Source organism: Scyliorhinus canicula, chromosome 21 (genome assembly GCF_902713615.1).
Source record: "Scyliorhinus canicula chromosome 21, sScyCan1.1, whole genome shotgun sequence".
Classification (NCBI taxonomy): domain Eukaryota; kingdom Metazoa; phylum Chordata; class Chondrichthyes; order Carcharhiniformes; family Scyliorhinidae; genus Scyliorhinus; species Scyliorhinus canicula.
In genome coordinates, this window is record NC_052166.1 from 54,487,207 (window position 1) to 54,505,934 (window position 18,728).

The window sequence follows — 18,728 nt, forward strand, 5'->3', positions numbered from 1 at the left end:
GTCACCCGCCAGTGGAAACAACCTGTCCGCATCTATCCTATCTATTCCCTTCATAATTTTAAATGTTTCTATAAGATCCCCCCTCATCCTTCTAAATTCCAACGAGTACAGTCCCAGTCTACTCAACCTCTCCTCATAATCCAACCCTTTCAGCTCTGGGATTAACCTAGTGAATCTCCTCTGCACACCCTCCAGCGCCAGTACGTCCTTTCTCAAGTAAGGAGACCAAAACTGAACACAATAATCCAGGTGTGGCCGCACTAACACCTTATACAATTGCAACATAACCTCCCTAGTCTTAAACTCCATCCCTCTAGCAATGAAGGACAAAATTCCATTTGCCTTCTTAATCACCTGTTGCACTTGTAAACCAACCTTCTGTGACTCATGCACTAGCACACCCAAGTCTCTCTGAACAGCGGCATGCTTTAATATTTTATCGTTTAAATAATAATCCCGTTTGCTGTTATTCCTACCAAAATGGATAACCTCACATTTGTCAACATTGTATTCCATCTGCCAGACCCGAGCCCATTCACTTAACCTATCCAAATCCCTCTGCAGACTTCCAGTATCCTCTGCACTTTTCGCTTTACCACTCATCTTAGTGTCATCTGCAAACTTGGACACATTGCCCTTGGTCCCCAACTCCAAATCATCAATGTAAATTGTGAACAATTGTGGGCCCAACACGGATCCCTGAGGGACACCACTAGCTACTGATTGCCAACCAGAGAAACACCCATTTATCCCAACTCTTTGCTTTCTATTAATTAACCAATCCTCTATCCATGCTACTACTTTACCCTTAATGCCATGCATCTTTATCTTATGCAGTCTTCTTATCTTATCTTCTTCCCACTTAGCCTTAATCCCTTCCATAGACTCCTTATCCTCCTCCCTAATCCTACCATAAATCGCTGAGACAACCCCAGCCTCTAACCCCCACCACCGACAGCACCTCCTCCAGCAACGAGGAGGGCAGCACCACCGGGAAACTTGGAGAAGTCTTTCCACACTTGCATATATCTAAAGCCTTTCTCACGCTGCAGCCCATACTTCACCCCCATCTCCTCTAGACTTGCAAATCTCCCCTCCAGAAAAAGATTCGCCATCTCTTTCACCCCTTTCTCCCATCCCCGGGACGTTGCATCCATCCTCCCCGACTCAAACCCATGATTCCCTCTTATCGGCATCACCTTCGACCCCGTCTTCAACTTGAAGTGCTGTCGAAATTTCCCCCAGATCCTCAGCGTAGATACCACTAATGGATTCCCAGAATACTTCCCTGGGGCTAGCGGCAGCGATGCTGTTGCCAGGGCCCGCAACCCTGACCCCTTACGGGACCCCGCCTTCATCCACACCCACAAAGCTTCCGGCTCCTTTCTCCAGCCCCGCACTTTCTCTGCACACCATTGGGTCCTTATACAACAGTTTCACCCAAGCCACTAACTTAGGCCGAATCCCAAGCTTTTCCAACAACACAAACAAATAGCTCCACTCTACACGATCAAATGCCTTTCCTTCTGACAGAGAAAGCACCACATTCAACAGTCGTCACACATTAGATGACAATTGTCTGCCCTTCATGAACCCCATCTGCTCTTCCTCAATCACCTTCGGGAGGCATCCCTCTAATTTAAGTGCCAACACCTTTGCCAGAATCTTGCCATCCACATTCAATAATGATATTGGCCTGTATGACTCAAACTCTACTGGGTCTTTATTCTTTTTCATCAGCAGAGAAATGGATGCCTGTCCCATAGTCTCTGGCAGTACCCCCTTCATTACCGCGTCCTCTAACATCTCCACCAACAGCGTTGCCAACTTATACAGAAACTTCTTATAAAACTCCACCAAGAAGCCATCCGGTCCTGGTATCTTGTCCATCTATATCTTCCCTATCGCCGCCTGCACTTCCTCCACTCCCACAGGTTCCTCCAACCCTGCAATCTCCTCCTCTCCACCTCAGGACACTCCAACCGTCCCAGAAATTCCCTCATGTCTGACTCATCCTCCAGAGTCTCTGACTTATATCGATTCTTATAAAACTTTTCAAACACCTTATGTACCTGTTCGGGTGCCACCACCAACTCCCCTGTGCTGGATAATCTCACCGCCGCCTGCCAGCAGAACTGGTCTTTTTCCCATACTCATATACAACCCCCTTCGTCTGCCTTAATTGCCGAATCGCCTTTCCCGTGGACAGAAGATCAAGGTTTAGGTCGGCAACACCCCAGGTCCAGCCTCTAGTCAGGCCTCTATGCTGGCCGCTTCTCCAGGACCACATCCACCCAATGTGCAGCATGGTTTGACATGATAATCGCAGAATATTCTGCCTTCCTCACCCCAAGTCTATCCTTGAATGCACATTATGTGCTGGCGAAAACGCTGTCAAGTTAAAAGATATGCATAAAAATCTTCAAGCACAACAGAACTTCAGGTATATGCCAAGATTGAGAGTGCAAATGTGAGAAGCATCTAAAGGTTACATGGAAAATTGCTGTTTTATAGATTACCCCAGGGACAATGGCAGGATCACAAATACAACGGCCTGAATTTCCTGCCTGTTGGGTACACCAGGTTGGCAGGTGTAGAATCTGCTCCTGGGCAAGATCATACTTTCTACGTGATTTCATGTGGGTGGCCAATTAAGGCCCTTCCAGTGTGAAATGTATCTTTTCGCTGGTTGGAAGCGCATGAACTGCTCCAGAGGGTTATTCTCGATTGGATGGTTTTGATATCCACAGCAATATTATATATGTAAGAACGTTCAAAAACAAAATCTACCATCAAAGAAGGCTAGTTTATCATTCCTTTTACTTACTCTGATGTAGTATGGCAGGTTGGGTTTTATGAAGAGTGGAGTAGCTACCAAATTAATCGTATATGGTGATTCTGTAAATCTAACTCCAGTGTATTCAGCATCTTCAGATATGTCAGCTGGCATTAAAAGCAAAAGTAGGAAAAGTATTATTTCTGACTTGCGTAATTTAAAACATTTTCTTAGCACTTTAATTTCCACTGCACAGCACAGTAAATCCACCCAGATGGAGAAATTCCGACAGGTCTGCCAGCCAGTCTGCAGCTGTGGGTGGTGCTGCTGGTCACCAGCCAGGCAGGATTCTCCGGCATACGAATAAGGAAGCAAAAGCAAGAGCATCGGTGCTCTTCCCCATATGAAGTTCTGGCTGGTCCGCTATCTCAAAGACTGCCACTTTCGGGCACAGCTCCACCCTCACCATCACAACCTTGGACATCGCCTCAAAGAAGGCTGTCCAGAACACGTCAAGTCTGGGGCTGGCCCAGAACATGTGGGCGTGATTGGCCGGGCCTTCCTGGCACCGTTCGCACTTGTTCTCCACTTCTGGGAAGAACCTGCTCTTCAGTTTCTGGTAAGGTGCGCTTTGTGCACCACCTTCAACTGCATGAGGCTCAGCCTTGCTCTGGAGGAGGTGGAGCTGGCCCTACTTAGTGCTTCACTCCAGAGTCCCCACCTACTCCCGCCCCGAGTTCATCTTCCCATTTCTGTCTTGCTCTGACTAGCGGTGTTCTAGCAACTTTCTAAAAGTCGTCCGTATATGTCCCCACAGTTCCCTTTCTCCATACTGTCTACATCCGGGAACTCCTCCAATATTGTGTCTCTCGAGGCTCTAAGATATCTTGTCGTCTCCTTGTGGAGATAGTTTTTGACTTGTAAATGTCGGAGCTCCTATCTGTTCGGTAGTTCGTTTCTCCGTCAGCTCTTCCAATGTCGCACGTCTGTCCCCCATGTAGAAATCCCTAATCGATACCGTCCTGTCTCTACCTCTTAAAGGTGGCATCTGGCATGGCTGGTGGGAATCTGTGGTTACCATAGATTGGGGACAAGGCGGACACCTCAGTTAAGCCAGAGTGTTATCTCATCTGATTCCAAGTTTTTTGCGTTGTTACCACCACTGGGCTGGATGTGTACTTTGCCGACAGGGGGATGGGAGCCATGTCGTGGCAAGGGCTTGGAGGGTCGTTCCCGTGCAGGAGGACTTCTCCATCTTCACCCATTCCGTGCTCGGTTCCCTTCCCCATCCCATCACCCTTTTGGTTGTGGCTGCCCAGTAGTAGTATTGCAAGTTTGGAAGGGCTAGGCCCTCCATGCTTCTTCATCTCTTCAGTGTTGTCTTAGGATTCTTGGATTGTTCTCCCAACCCCGCCCAAACAAACGTCATAATCATTTTATCTATTCTTTGGAAAAAGCCCTTGAGGATGAAGATCGGTATGGATCTAAACAGGAAGAGAAACCTTGGCAGTATGTTCATCTTGATCGTCTGCACTCTCCCTGCCAGGGAAAGCGGGAGTGCCTCCCATCCCTGTAGGTCCTTGTTAACTTCCTCCGCGCACGATATACTTCTCGAGGTTCAAAAACTCCAACAAATCCAGCCGCACCAAAGCACTCGGCGGGTTACCAACTTCCAATGCAACAGAATCTGCCTCTGCACCACCAACAAGGCAAAGGCCAAGATATTGCTCCCACGCCTGTCCATAGCTCCAGCACATCCAAAACCCCAGAAATAGCCACCGGGGGCAGGAACCTCTGCTAAGTTGATCTGGGCACCAACCCCCTGGTTGTCCATCCTGATGTTAGCTCAGGATTTTTTTCAACTTCTCATTGTGGAAATGGATCATTCTTTAATTGAAGACAAGTTCTTGAACCTCTCGAGATATGTAGTCCTGGAGATCCGACCACAATGTTATGTAGTCACATATTTTAATATCTCCAAATGGAATTGGAATAATTTTCCTTCAAGAAAAATGTTTTTAAAAAAACTATTCAATTAGTTTCGCTTAAGTTGATTTTAGTGGTGAAGAAAACAGTTTTAGAAATAGCCTATTTCTTGGATTTTGAAGTATCTTCAGCAAAACAATACAAATCTCATTTGGTTTTCTGTCTTCCCCTGTTCCCAACCTCTTGTTAGTGTATGAGCGAGTAAGCTCAGCCTTTGACATGCTGAAGGAGATAGCTAAGAGTGCAGGATTTCATTCTTAAGTGAACTATCAGAGTTGAATGGAAAAATAGGAACTTTTCATGCACAGTGCAGTCTCACTGTTTTAATACAGTACAACTGCTCTCTTTCTGAACAGCTTCAAAAAGTATTTTCTGCATTACACTTTATTTCTAAAGTTGCAGCAATTTTCTATCAAAATATAATTTTTGACAAGTAGAATCGTGTTCAAAGTGTAGTTTTAATTATGAAAGTAACTTTTACAGCATGGGTGCAAAATTACACAGTCTGATACTAATATATGGATAGGTAACTAGTCTTTTATGCAGTGGATGGTAATGATCTGGAATTTTATGCCTAGAAAGGTGGTGGAAGCAGAGACAATCAATGATTTCAATGAAATTGGATAGGTGTTCAAACTTTATGGCCTGGGCCATAATGACTCCATGATTCTATGACGTGATTTGGGTTTTACACAGTTCTGTTCATTGCAAAAGATAGCTTCCATTGATAAGCCTACATATCTGCGCACTCCCCATCACATAATAGACCTTTAGATTCCTATAAAATGGTTCTGGCTTGGTCCAGTTTCCAGTTCAGGGTTTTTGATTCTTCATACGAGATTATGACCTCATCTGTACTGGTGGGGAAAAGCATGGAGAAGCTGAGTATGGAACCAATATATTCAGTGTTGCCTAACATTGTAAAAGAAGCAACGGGCATGTCTCTAAACACGGTGAACTACAATGCTTTTTTGTTGGCATCTTAAGAAAGAAATTTGGCAACTAAAGAAGCAGGTTGACAGAGGACCAAAATGCAATTTCACGGAGTGGCAGAAAGCAAGCTTTTGCTTGTGATACCTCACAGGTCAGGATAGCAGCCCCTTATCAGAGTGTGGAAGAGTCCAGACTATTGTCATGTTCAATCACCCGTTATTGGAATAGCTGGTGTGGTTGTTGCTCAGCTGCTCCCAGCCAGCATAAGGGTTTCCATGCCTTTCACCTTGTGTGTGAGAAGTGAATTTTCTCTGCTGTTTCCTGCCATCTTATGAGATATACTTCATCAAAGTACTCAGGGAGTGCTGTTACTACATCGGGGTCTTCATTTTCCCTGCATTCTTCCAGGAGTCATTCATTTTCCAGCAGCACGTGAAAGTTTTTCTGAAGCCCCAGGAAACAAATTTGGCTGTTGCCTGTTTAAGAAAGTTGAGTAAAGTGACTGTAGTTTATGGGGCGATGGGATCCAATTAACGGTGATTTCTAAGTAACTGGTATAGGGATCCCAGTAGCGCCATTCGGCAGATTCCACGTGGTTTTGCCTTTGAGTTTATGGATGATAGTTTGAGGTTGAGGCAAATAAGGGTCGAGTGATATTGGGAGTGGAGGAAGATAATTGCTGAGAGAAGATCAGTGTTGCTGTTGTGGGTCATGAAGCAAAGTTCAGGTGAGTAGTCGTATTTCCACCTGGCAAAATAGAATGTGCCAAGCTGCTTTCCATGGTACAAAGGTTTTAGGTCATCCATCGAGGCCCAACCAGACTGTTGTTCTCCCTTGGTGTTGTTGTTGAGGTACCCCCACATGTGATGTTGGAATCACTCATGTAAATTGTTCGGCGTGCTGCAGGTTGTATTACGATGTTTGGCCACAGTTCAATTGGTGGCTTGTAGATATTTATGATGGTCAATTTATCTACTTTGATGGATATGGAGGAGGGGGATCATCTGATTTCAGGTCTTCTGTGTCTTTAGTGAGGCTTTCCTTGATGTAAGCGGCTAGGTCAAAAGTCTTGTTATCTCTGCTTGTAATGAGTTGGTACCTGGGAAAGTGGGCTCAAAGATTGGAGTGGTTGTTGAGGTAGGTTTCTTACATGCATTTATGCCCACATTCCTTTCAGAGTGATTAGCTCATGTTTTGCTCAGGATAGGCCTTCAACGTTGAGTTGCTTTATTCATGTTGCCAGTCCTGGTTTTTTGTTTTATTGTTCCTCAGAGAATTCATTTTCAAGTGCGTTTTTACTGCTTGGACCACGAGCCTGGTGGCCAGGGTTCGGTTCAGTTTCCTTCTCGACAGCATGAGTTCATAAGTTTTCAAGTTGGAAAACAAACTTTAACAGGTAAAGATTGCTGTCACCCTCACTACACACTCTTTCACTCGCCCTGAACTACCCAACAGCAGAGTATTGCTGCTCAACCTGGCTCAGGATGCTCCAAGCAAACATGAAAGATATCCACCTCCTGGGACTGTGAGAGCAACACAGCTCACTGGGGCTCCCTGTGTTAGCACACATCAAACCTCCTGATATCTGTATGGAAAACACCTTCCACAAAGAAGACCATCTGCTGAAAGTTAAGGAAGCAATCCCATAATTGCAGGACCTCAAAAAGCCTTACTTTCCAGTCTGAATTCCTGTTGCTCTTGCTGGTATTCTTTCCACACCCTACAAACTGACAACTGCCCAATCTCGCAATGGTGTCCCTCTTGATTAACTACAAACAGCATCAACTGCAACCTGGTAGCTGACACAAGAAGTGAAGTATCAGGTTTCAACATTCCATGGAAAACAAGGGCAATCTTCAACCACAGAGAAGATGTGGACATTTGTTCCACAACATGAGGAACAGTTCAATTTGCGACTGTTCATCCAAGTCAGACCATCACCCACATACTGATTTTTTGTCCTGGGAGATCCATTCCTGGTGGCATATCACAACCATGCACATTCCATCCGCTGAAGCCACTGAATGCATTGTTAACCTCAACATCAAATTTTAACTACTTCCCAGCCAAATAAATTATATCTTTTATGAGAGCAGCACTATAGTACATACATAGGCATAAGTCATTTTAATTTCTTTAATTATGAGTTAATATCTTGTACCTGAGGAATCTTGAACTGTTACTCCAATGTACAAATTAGCTCCATGAAGATCTTCAATACTAGCTCGCTGTATTACTTCAGTTGCAGCTTGCGCATTAAACTCTATAGTTGCTTCTCCATGTGACATCTGAAAAGGAAGCAAAGATAACGGGGCTGGTTTAGCACAGGGCTAAGAAGCTGGCTTTTAAAGCAGACCAAGGCAGGCCAGCAGCACGGTTCAATTCCTGTACCAGCCTCCCCGAACAGGCGCCGGAATGTGGCGACTAGGGGCTTTTCACAGTAACTTAATTTGAAGCCTACTTGTGACAATAAGCGATTTTCATTTCATTTCATTGCTAATTTTATAATCTAATACCAGAACAAATATTTCAAAGATTTACTTGTTCTAAACTGACGTAGTACAATGCCTTGTCCCATCATATTATGTCTGTGGAGATGATGCCGTCACTCTGAGGCAACCAAGCCAACACTGCAAGGGTGTTCCTCAGCACGAGGAACATGTGCCCACCTCTGAGGAGGAGGACAAGGATGATGAGGAGGCGCCGGACCAGCAGGGGCTGGAGGACGATCCTGGGGATGAACCGGAGGACCAGCCTGAGGCTACAGGACAGGCAGCAATAGCAAGGGTGGCAAGCCCACAGACATGCCGCCCTGTCCCGTGCGAGACGTGGACTCATCAGAGGGGAGGAACTCGAGGGAGCTGATGGCCATCATCCCCACCGCATGGGATGGGCCTGGTTGGCACCCAACACCCTGCTCGATGCCCATAGGCTTGTGGCCTGCGCCCTAGCAAACTCGGCCCATCGGGGGCAGAGCATCACGGGTGGGCCAGCTGATGGCGCACCAATGGCTTTGCGACTGCACGCATCCCGATGACACCAATTTGGAGGGGGGGGGGGGACATGGAAAACTGCTGTCAAACCGGCACCTGCCCTGATTCCGGTGTTGGACGCCATTCTCCGCCCAATTGCTGATCCCAATTTTGGCGCCGGGCTATGGAGAATTTCACACAATGTGCAAAAAGTGTTTTTTTTTCCATAAAGTTATCGTTATTTCATTTTCTTTAAATAATTAATAATTACTTAATAGTTGTATAATAAATAATGTTTTCATGCATTGCTTGGGTTACTCATTCCTGTTTGTCCAGAGTATGGCTGTAAGTGAGACTCTGCAAGGGACTCTCACATCCTTAAAGCCCCCTGTGGGAATCATGCCAACCTTCTCACCTGCCACTGGATTCCGTCTCCAGAATGGAAAATTACACCATTCATCTTTCTCACTAATTTGCATGTATCTCTGTCCTGCCGTCTCTCAATTTGACTTTCTTTATCGTGAGGCCAAATTGCAGAGCTGAACGTGAGGAACCTTGCTCTTCATCAACCAGTTCTAGGTTCCTCATAGGTATGAAAGATAAACCATTGAAGATTGTCCATAACGTCCAAGTTTACAAAAGCTACATGAGTATCTCAAAGCTGAAATTAGAAATCAAAATTGTGACAAGAGTAGGCTAAATGTTATAGTTTATGTTTTCTCTTACCATTACTGTTTGTGCTGCATGTGGTAGTAGTTGTTTCAAACCATCTTTTTCCAAAATTGCAAAACGAACTAAAACATATCCTGATCTTATTCTTTTTTTATAAAAGTAGCTGCAAAATTACAAAAACGTATTAGGTTAATTGTGGAGTGAAGTAGTGCCGTTTTCAAAAACAAAAATTGTAATTAACCAGATTTTGATCTATAATAATAATCTATAATCTTTATTATTGTCACAAGTAGGCTTACAGTAACACCACAAAGAAGTTACTGAGAAGGTACTCATCGCCACATTCTGGCGCCTGTTCAGGTACACAGAGGGAGAACTCAGAATGTCCAATTCACCTAACAAGCAAATCTTTTGGGACTAGTGGGAGGAAACTGGAGCATCGGGAAACCCACACAGACATGGAGAGACTATGTAGACTCCACACAGGCAGTGACCCAAGGGGGAATCGAGACTGGGACCCTGGAGCTGTGGGGCAACAGTGCTAACCACTGTGCTACCGCGCTGCCCCATAATAAAATTATGTGTTGTGCACTCACATACATTTATTGTAAAAGAGACACAGTGTTACACTGACAAAATTGATTTGACTTTTATGGTAATGTAAGTACAACAATAATAAATAAAACCCTACATGTACAAGAAAATAATGGTATACCTACAATGTCACAATAACTCAAGAATTCTCTACTGGGGACCTGTAAGAAGATTTCATTTGTAAATGAAAAGTCCATTTATGAATCTCAGAATTGTCTCTCCCCAACTACAGGAAGTGTTTTTTTAAGAACTTCTAAACTGATGTATTTCCCTCAATGATATTTCTCAAATCACCAACAATATTCTCAGCTAATCTGTTTGGATTCTCGAACACACACCTTTCCCCTAAAGTACATTAATAAACCACATTTTTTTTTCAACAACAATCCAGTAGTTTTAAGTAGGTTAATTTTTATACCGAAAAAGAAACTTCTGTTGTGTTATGGTGATCAAGGAATGTTTAAACAGATGCAGAAAAGTTGAAGATCCCTACAATAAGACTGTGCCATTACCTGGCAGATTGCAACATTTTAAATGAAATAAGCAGAATACCTAAAGCCTTCCCATTAAATACTTGGGCTACGTTTTAGCAGCCACGCTAGCTATGGATGACAATCCCGTAATAGCTGCTAAATCTCACAAGAGGCCACAACATAAATTGTGTTGACGAGATTTCAGTTCGGGATCTTCCCCTCCACCCCCTCTCCCACAATGACACATTTAGGTTAATGCCCTGCAAGGCATAATCTTAGCATAGATTATATTGTCATGAGTGGGCTTGACGCCACTACTTCCTCCCTCAACATATCTTCCCACTCAGCAGATGTGATGTCATTGCCAGGGTGGCAATGCCAGGGACGAGCCCTCTAGGGTGCCCCATTGGGAGGGGTTCCCTAATGCCTGTGAGAGGGAATGGTGATATTTTTGCGGGAGGGGAGTCGATACCTGTGAGGGGTTGGGATGATGCCTGTGGTGAAGGGGTGAGTATGGGGGGGGGGTCGGGGGGAGGGGGGGGTCCCCGATGCCTGTGTGGTGGGGTGGGGGGGTCCCCAATGCCTGTGTGCTGGAGGGGGTAGCCCCAATGCAGTGAGGAGGGGGAGAGTATTTAATTTCAGTTCAGGACGAGGCAATCACTAAAAATGGCGCCATGGACTTCCGGTGGTGGTTATGAGGGAGCAGGCCGCACATTTGGTGGCTCCCGCTCGTGACGGACCTTTTGGACCTATTTCCCCTGATTTTTTGCGGAATTTGTTTGAGGAGTCAGTGGTGGTTGAGACTGTGAGGAGGAATCCAACCCAGCATATGGAGACACGGTACAGAAGTGGATGTAAGGGAAGGAAGAACTGAATCAAGCAGACATGTGCAGATTCTGCAGCAAAGGAAAGTACTGGCTCAGCGGCCCAGTGGATACCAGACCAACTGGTGAAGTTTATTCAGGTGGGCTTTGACAAGCAAAAAAAAGGAATGCCTGGACCCGATCAAGGAGTCGATCACTCGGGTGGAGCAGAGACTGGAAGCCCAAGATCGGGCAGTCGAGAAGGTGGAGGAAATGGTGGCTGAGCATGAGGAACACCTAACTGTGCTGGAGGCGCAGGTGGGGCTGATGAAAGAGCAGCAGAAAAGGCTGCAAGACATGGTGGAGGACCTAGAGAATAGGCCCCGCCAACAGAAGTTGAGAATCATTGGTCTCCCTGAGGGATGTGACGCAAGGGCTTATGTGGCGAATATGCTCGAGACGTTAATGGGCAAAGGATCATTTTCTAGACCCCTGGAAGTGGACAGAGTGCACAGAACGCTTGTGAGGTTGCCGTGGGCGAACGAGCCACCGGGGGCGATGGTGGTACAAATGCACAGATTCCTGGATAAGGAACAGATTTTGCGTTTGGTAAAGCAGACACGGAACTGTAATTGGGCGAATAATATTGTGCGCATCTACCAAGATCTGGGTGGGGACCTGGAAGAGCGGGGTTCAACCGAGTGAAATCGACCCTTTACAAGCAGAAGGTGAAGTTTGGTCTACTTTATCCAGCTTGTTTTTGGGTCACCTATAAAGAACGACAATTTTACTTCGAGTCGCCGGATGAAGCAATGGACTTTGTGAAAAGCAAAGGTCCAGATAGAAACTGAAGTGACTGATCTTTGCTGTAGGGACTCTGTGAAAATTGTTCTTACTCTTGCACTACATGAGAAATGCCTTTTGTAACACATTTTGGACTGTTGCAAAGTTTTGTGCGTTAACTTTATACTGGTGGGGGAAGGGTGGGTGAATCTTTGATGTTTTTTTTGGGTGGGTTTGGGTAGAAATGTGCCTTTCGAATAGGTCTGTGTGGGGGAGGGGAGGGAACAATAGGATATAAGATGTCTGGCACCTTGGTGGGGAGTCACCAAGCCAGCTGGGCAGGTTGGCTCATGGAAGCGCAGTGGGGGGGTGAACAGATGTTTTGTTTGTTGAAGAGGATTTCATTTATTGTGCTGTTAATGGGGAGGAGGGGGGATTGCTCTACTGACAGGGAAAGGACCATTGCTTGGAGATAAATGGGAGGTCGGGGACAGAGGCTACCTGTGGTCGGGCAGGAGGGAGCACGGGACACGAGCTGGAGGCTGGCCTAAGAAGGAGGGTGGTTGATCGGCAGGAGGGGATGGGGGGGTGAGAAGCCTCCCGACCAGGCTGATCATGTGGAACGTCAGAGGGCTTGCATGTTCGCACATTTGAGGGGATTGAAGGCAGATGTGGTAATGCTACAGGAGACACACCTGAGGGTAATTGATCAGATAAGACTGAGGAAGGGATGGATTGAGCAGGTATTTCACTCAGGACTGGATTCTAAGGCAATCCTGATTAATAAGCGAGTGTCATTTGAGGCGGGGATGTTGCGGATGTGGGGGGTAGATATATCATGGTTAGCAGGAAGCTGGAAGGGTTGCCGGTGATGCTTGTGAATGTCTACACATCCAACTGGGATGATGTGGAGTTTGTAAGACAGAGGTTAGGGAAGATCCCGGATCTGGATTCACACAAGCTGATCATGGGGGAGGACTTTAATACGGTCATTGACCCAAGGCTGGACCGGTCCAGTTCAAGGACAGGCAGGGTGCCGGCAATGGTGAAGGAACTAAAGGGGTTCATGAAGCAGATGGGTGGGGCAGACCCATGGAGGTTTGGACGTCCAAGAGCGAAGGAGTTCTCCTTCTTCTCACATGTACATAAAGTATACTCCCGGGTCGACTTTTTTATTTTGAACAGGGCTTTACTGGCGGGGGTGATTGACACCGAGTATTCGGCAATTGCTGTCGGACCATGACCCAACATTGGGTGGACCTATAGGTGAGCAAGGAGGGTGGTCAGTGCCTGCACTGGAAATTGGATGTAGGACTGTTAGCGGACGAAGGGGGTGTGCAGGCGGGTGAGGGAATCCATCCAGAACTACCTCGAGATTAACAATACGGGAGAGGTCTCAGCAGCAATGGTTTGGGACGCACTGAAGGCAGTGGGCAGAGAGGAGCTGATTTTGATTCAGGCCCATAGGGAGAAGGCAGTGGTCAGAGGGGAGCTGATTTCGATTCAGGCCCATAGGGAGAAGGAAGAGAGGGCAGAGACGGATAGGTTGGTTGGGGAAATACGTCAGGTAGACAGGAGGTATGGGGAGGCCCCGTAGGTAGGAATACTGAAGGAACGATGGAGGCTAAAGCTGGAATTTGGCTTGTTATCTCTGGGGAAGGTGGTGGAGCAGTTGAGGAAGGCGAGGGAGGCGATATATGAGTATGGAGAGAAGGCTAGTAGAATGCTGGCTCACCAGTTCAGGAAAAGGGAGGCAGCTAGGGAGATAGGGAGAGTGAAGGACAGAGGAGGGAACACAATCTTGGGCCCAGCAGGGGTCAACAGAGTGTTTAAGGAGGCTATACGAGTCGGAACCCCAGCTGGAGTGGGAGGAATGAGGCAATTTGTGGGAGGGCTGGAGTTCCTGAAGGTGGACGAAGGGTTGGTAGAAGGGCTGGGAGCCCCAATAGGGATTGAGGAAATAACAGAAGGACTGGGGGCCATGCAGTCGGGCAAAGCCCTGGGGCCAGATGGTTACCCAGTGGAATTTTATAAAAAGTACTCTGAGATGCTGGGCCCACTGTTGGTGAGGACATTTAACGAGGTAAGGGAACGTGGTGTTCTTCCCCCGACAATGTCACAGGCCTCGATCTCACTGATCTTGAAGCGGGAGAAGGACCCTGAGCTATGCAGGTCTTACAGGCTGATCTCCTTGTTGAATGTTGATGCCAAACTGTTAGCTAAATTCTTGTCCTCAAGGATAGAAGATTGTGTGCTGGAGGTGACAGGGGAAGACCAGATGGCACTCGTTAAGGGTAGGCAGCTAACGGCCAACATTAGAAGGCTCTTGAATGTAATCATGATGCCCCCCGAGGGAAAGGAGGTGGAGGTAATGGTCGCAATGGATGCAGAGAAGGCCTTTGACCGGGTGGAATGGAACTATCTGTGGGAGGTGTTGGGGCGCTTCGGATTTGGTCGGGGTTTCATCGACTGGGTCAGGCTGCTGAACCAGGCACCAGAGGCGAATGTTTGAACAAACCGTCTGACATCGGGCTACTTTAGACCGCACCGGGGCACAAGGCAGTGATGCCCCCTCTCTCCGTTGCTGTTCGCTCTAGCCATTGAGCGGCTGGCTATGGCGTTAAGAGCTTCCAGGGGCTGATCCAGGGTGGGGTGGAACACAGGGTCTCGCTATACGCCGATTACCTGCTCCTGTATGTTTCCGACCCGTTAGAGGGGCTAGGAGAGATCATGGGGATTTTAGGGAAATTTGGTCGTCTTTCGGGGTACAAATTGAACATGGGGAAAAGCGAGATGTTTACAATCCAGGCAAGGGGGCAAGAGAGGAGACTGGGAGAGCTACCGTTCAGAGTAGTGGGAGGTAGCTTCCGTTATTTAGGGATCCAGGTGGCACGCGATGGGGGCCGTTACATAAACTAAACTTGACCCAGTTAGTGAGACAAATGAAAGAGGACTTCCGAAGGTGGGATATGCTCCCGTTATCACTGGCGGGGAGACAGTGAAAATGAAGGCCCTCCTGAGATTCCTGTTTGTTTTTCAGTGCCTTCCCATCTTTATCCCAATGGCCTTTTTCAAGCGGGTAAATAAGGTGATCTCCGGTTTTGTTTGGGCGGGTAAAACCCCGCGAGTAAAGAGGGGATGCTGGAGCATGGCCGGGGGTGGGTTAGCTGGCGCTGCTAAACTTTAGCAACTATTACTGGGTGGCAAATATAGCCATGATTAGGAAGTGGGTAGTGGGGGAAGGGTCAGTGTGGGAGCGAGTAGAGGTAGCATCTTGTAAGGACACGAGTTTAGGGGCATTGATCACAGCACCTCTACCGTTTTCGCCAGCCCAGTACTCCATAAGCCCGGTGGTAGTGGCGGCCCTGAGTGTCTGGGGGCAGTGGAGGAAACATGTGAGAGCGGAGGCAGCATTGGTTTGGGCTCCAATCTGTAGCAACCATCGGTTTGCCCCAGGGAGACCAGATGCAGGGTTTTGGGGATGGCAGAGAGCAAGGATCGGGAGGATGGGAGATTTGTTTATAGATTGGTTTCCCTGATTTGAGGGAGTTAGAAGAAAGTTTGAGTTGACGGGAGGGAATGAATTTAGGTATCTGCAGATTCAGGACTTCTTGGAAATCGAAATCGCTTATTGTCACGAGTAGACTTCAATGAAGTTACTGTGAAAAGCCCCTAGTCGCCACATTCCGGCGCCTGTCCGGGGAGGCTGTTACAGGAATCGAACCGTGCTGCTGGCCTGCTTGGTCTGCTTTCAAAGCCAGCAATTTAGCCCAGTGTGCTAAACAGCCTTGCGAAGGCAGGTTCCAACCTGCTCCTACCACCACGGGGATACAAGATAGGGTCATTTCTAGAGTATGGGTGAGAGAGGGAAGGTCTCGGATATCTATAAAGAACTCATGGAGTCAGTAGAAACGCAGACAGAGGAGCTAAAGCACAAATGGGAGGATAAGTTAGGGGAAGGGATAAAGGCAGGTCTCTGGGCGGATGCGTTAAGCAGGGTCAACATGTCCACATCATGCTCCAGGCTTAACCTGATTCATTACTGTTCAAGGAAGAGGTGTGAGGGAGGTAGAGGGTCTTTGCAGTATGTTTATAGTTGTTTGTATACGGTTTACTGTTACTGTTATAAAATCACAAATGCCTTAATAAAATGTTTTACAAAATAAAATGGTGCCCTCATCTCTGTGAAGCTGCCGTTTCCTGCTTTCGCAGGCCCTGTCCCAACAGGGTGACACCACGAACTACACTCCCAGATTCTCTGTACATTGAGTGCCAGGAAATCTGACTGAATACACAGCTGTGCATCAGGAGAGGTACACGCGGCTTTCAGTCTGAAAATGACACTGTCAGATTTTGGGACAATTCCACCCGTAGTTTTCCATCTGACAAAACTGTATTGAAATTGTGGTTGTAATGTATTCAACCTCATTCCTGGAATCAGAATTCCTACTTCACTGGACGCATCACTATGCATTAATGATCACTCTACAAAAAATAAGTTTGCAGCATTGTAATGGGGCTATCTTCCTTTAATTATTTTTATCACAACTTGGCATTTTTAATGTTTCTAACATGATTTTAAAAATGACCTTTGTGTTACCACATCAAAACAAACTGAAAATCTTTTTTTAATAAATTATTTTTTCCAATTAAGGGGCAATTTAGCGTGGCCAATCCACCTACCCTGCAATCTTTGGGTTGTGGCGGGGAGACCCACGCAGGCACGGGGAGAATGTGAAAACTCCACACGGATAGTGACCCGGGGCCAGGATTGAACCCGGGTCCTTGGCGCCATGAAGCAGTAGTGCTAACCGCTGCGCCACCGTGCCGCCCCACAAACTGATATTCCAAATGAATTGGTCCCAATGTTGATAGCTTTGAACTCTCATAGTGAGTTTTTTACAAAATGAATAAACAAGTGCCACTGTGTATATATTATATGAAACAGATGTAGGACAATGTGTTAACAGTATTATAATCAAAGAATTTCCTGTAACCAGTCTCAATCTCTAGGCTTTTTACTTACGTTGAAGATTTGCAACTATTTTAAACAATTGATTAGTTTATATAAAAGTTCAAAATACAACTCAATATAAAATAATTAGTCAATAATTACCTTGCTTTTACAGTTATGGTAAATCTTTCAAATTCTTGAAAGGAAATGTAGTGTTTTTCTGGCTCGATAGAGATTTGAAAGGTAGGCAACACTGAAAAGGTATCAATAGTTTTCCATCAAATTATATTCTGATGGGCTGACATAACTCATCAGCCTCAAAGTGTCTAATTGCAAAGAATTCACTTTCCACGGGTTTATTCACATTTCCAGCCATTTCAGTCATTAGACCTGATTTTTAGATTGCTGCTTTAAGCATCACTTCTTTCACAGGGTGAGGGTGTTGCCATTTTTATTGCCCAACCCTAATTGCCCTTGAGAAGGTGGTGGTAAGCTGCCTTCTTGAACCACTGCAGTCCATTTCAATGTGGTGAACATGATTTGCAATTTGGTAAATTAACAATAATTAGAACTAAGAACTGTTCTAATTCTGTTAAAACTGGTGATAAATATACAGTTTGTCTCAGCTTCTTAAATATAATAATATAATCTTTATTATTGTCACAAGTAGGCTTACATTAACACTGCAATAAAGTTACTGTGAAAAGCCCCTAGTCGCCACACTCCGGCGCCTGTGCCAGAGGGAGAATTCAGAATGTCCAAATCACCTAACAGCACGTCTTTCGGGTCTTGTGGGGGGAAACCGGAGTCCTCGGATGAAACCCACGCAGACACAGGGAGAACATGCAATCTTCGCATAGACAGTGACCCAAGCAGGGAATCAAACCCGGGGACCCTGGTGCTGTGAAGCAACAGTGCTAACCACTGTGCTACCATGCCACCTTTGGTAGAATATGATTTAAAATAAGAACCAAAACATTGTATGTTACTCTAAAGCATTGGACCAATAACTAATAAGCTTAACTATTATCTAAACACAACCAACACTTATTTGGTTTCTTTAATTTTCTCTTTACTCACTGCCCTACTCAACATAAAGTAGTTATTTTCAGAACCCTGGATTTTGCAGTTGATGCATGATCAATTGCACAAAGACTCAGATTGGGTACAACTGTGGCTGTATTGCAGTCAGATGCGTGGCCTCCTGCTGCAGCTGGCAAAATGGTAGATCAATGGAGGATACGCATATTTATACATCTTCTAGTGGGTGGAGCCAGCCGGCAGGGGCTACCGGCGAACCTGTAGTACAGGTTCTACCTTACATCCCCTAATACAGGTGTACAGTGGTTCACCACATTCACCCCCTGTTAAAAATGAGTCCGGCGGGAGTGGTGTGGAACTATTTACAGCGCTGACAATTATATACAGTGTCTTAGAAAAGAAGTGGGGGGAGAGAAAAAAAATGTCCGTTTTGATGGTCCGCTGCCCGTTAGTGGTTCAGTCGATCTGGTGCTTTGACGATTCGCTGGGAGCGACGTAACGGTGGCAGCGATGTCGGTGCTGGTGGTGCTGGTGTCACCGATGTCGGTGCTGGAGGTGCTGGTGCTGGCCTGCTATCGTGGATGACTCCGGGAGCGTGCGGATCTGGGGCGGAATTCTCCGACCCCCTGCAGGGTCGGGGAATCGCCCGAGGCCGGCGTAAATACCGCCCCCGCCGTGGCTGGAATTCTCCGCCACCCGGGAATCAGGCCCCACCGATTGACGTGCCCCCCCGCGCCGATC

At 46.4% G+C, this 18,728-nt stretch overlaps 1 protein-coding gene across 1 annotated transcript in view; it reads right to left on the reverse strand.

Annotated features, from left to right (window-relative positions):
* The window catches only part of LOC119955595 (complement C5-like), a 193,434-nt gene that overhangs the window by 157,566 nt on the left and 17,140 nt on the right, over positions 1 to 18,728 (reverse strand). The window contains 4 exon segments of the mRNA XM_038781948.1: positions 2,828 to 2,943; positions 7,857 to 7,983; positions 9,394 to 9,502; positions 17,109 to 17,199. Of these exon segments, the coding sequence (XP_038637876.1) occupies positions 2,828 to 2,943; positions 7,857 to 7,983; positions 9,394 to 9,502; positions 17,109 to 17,199 (443 nt within the window).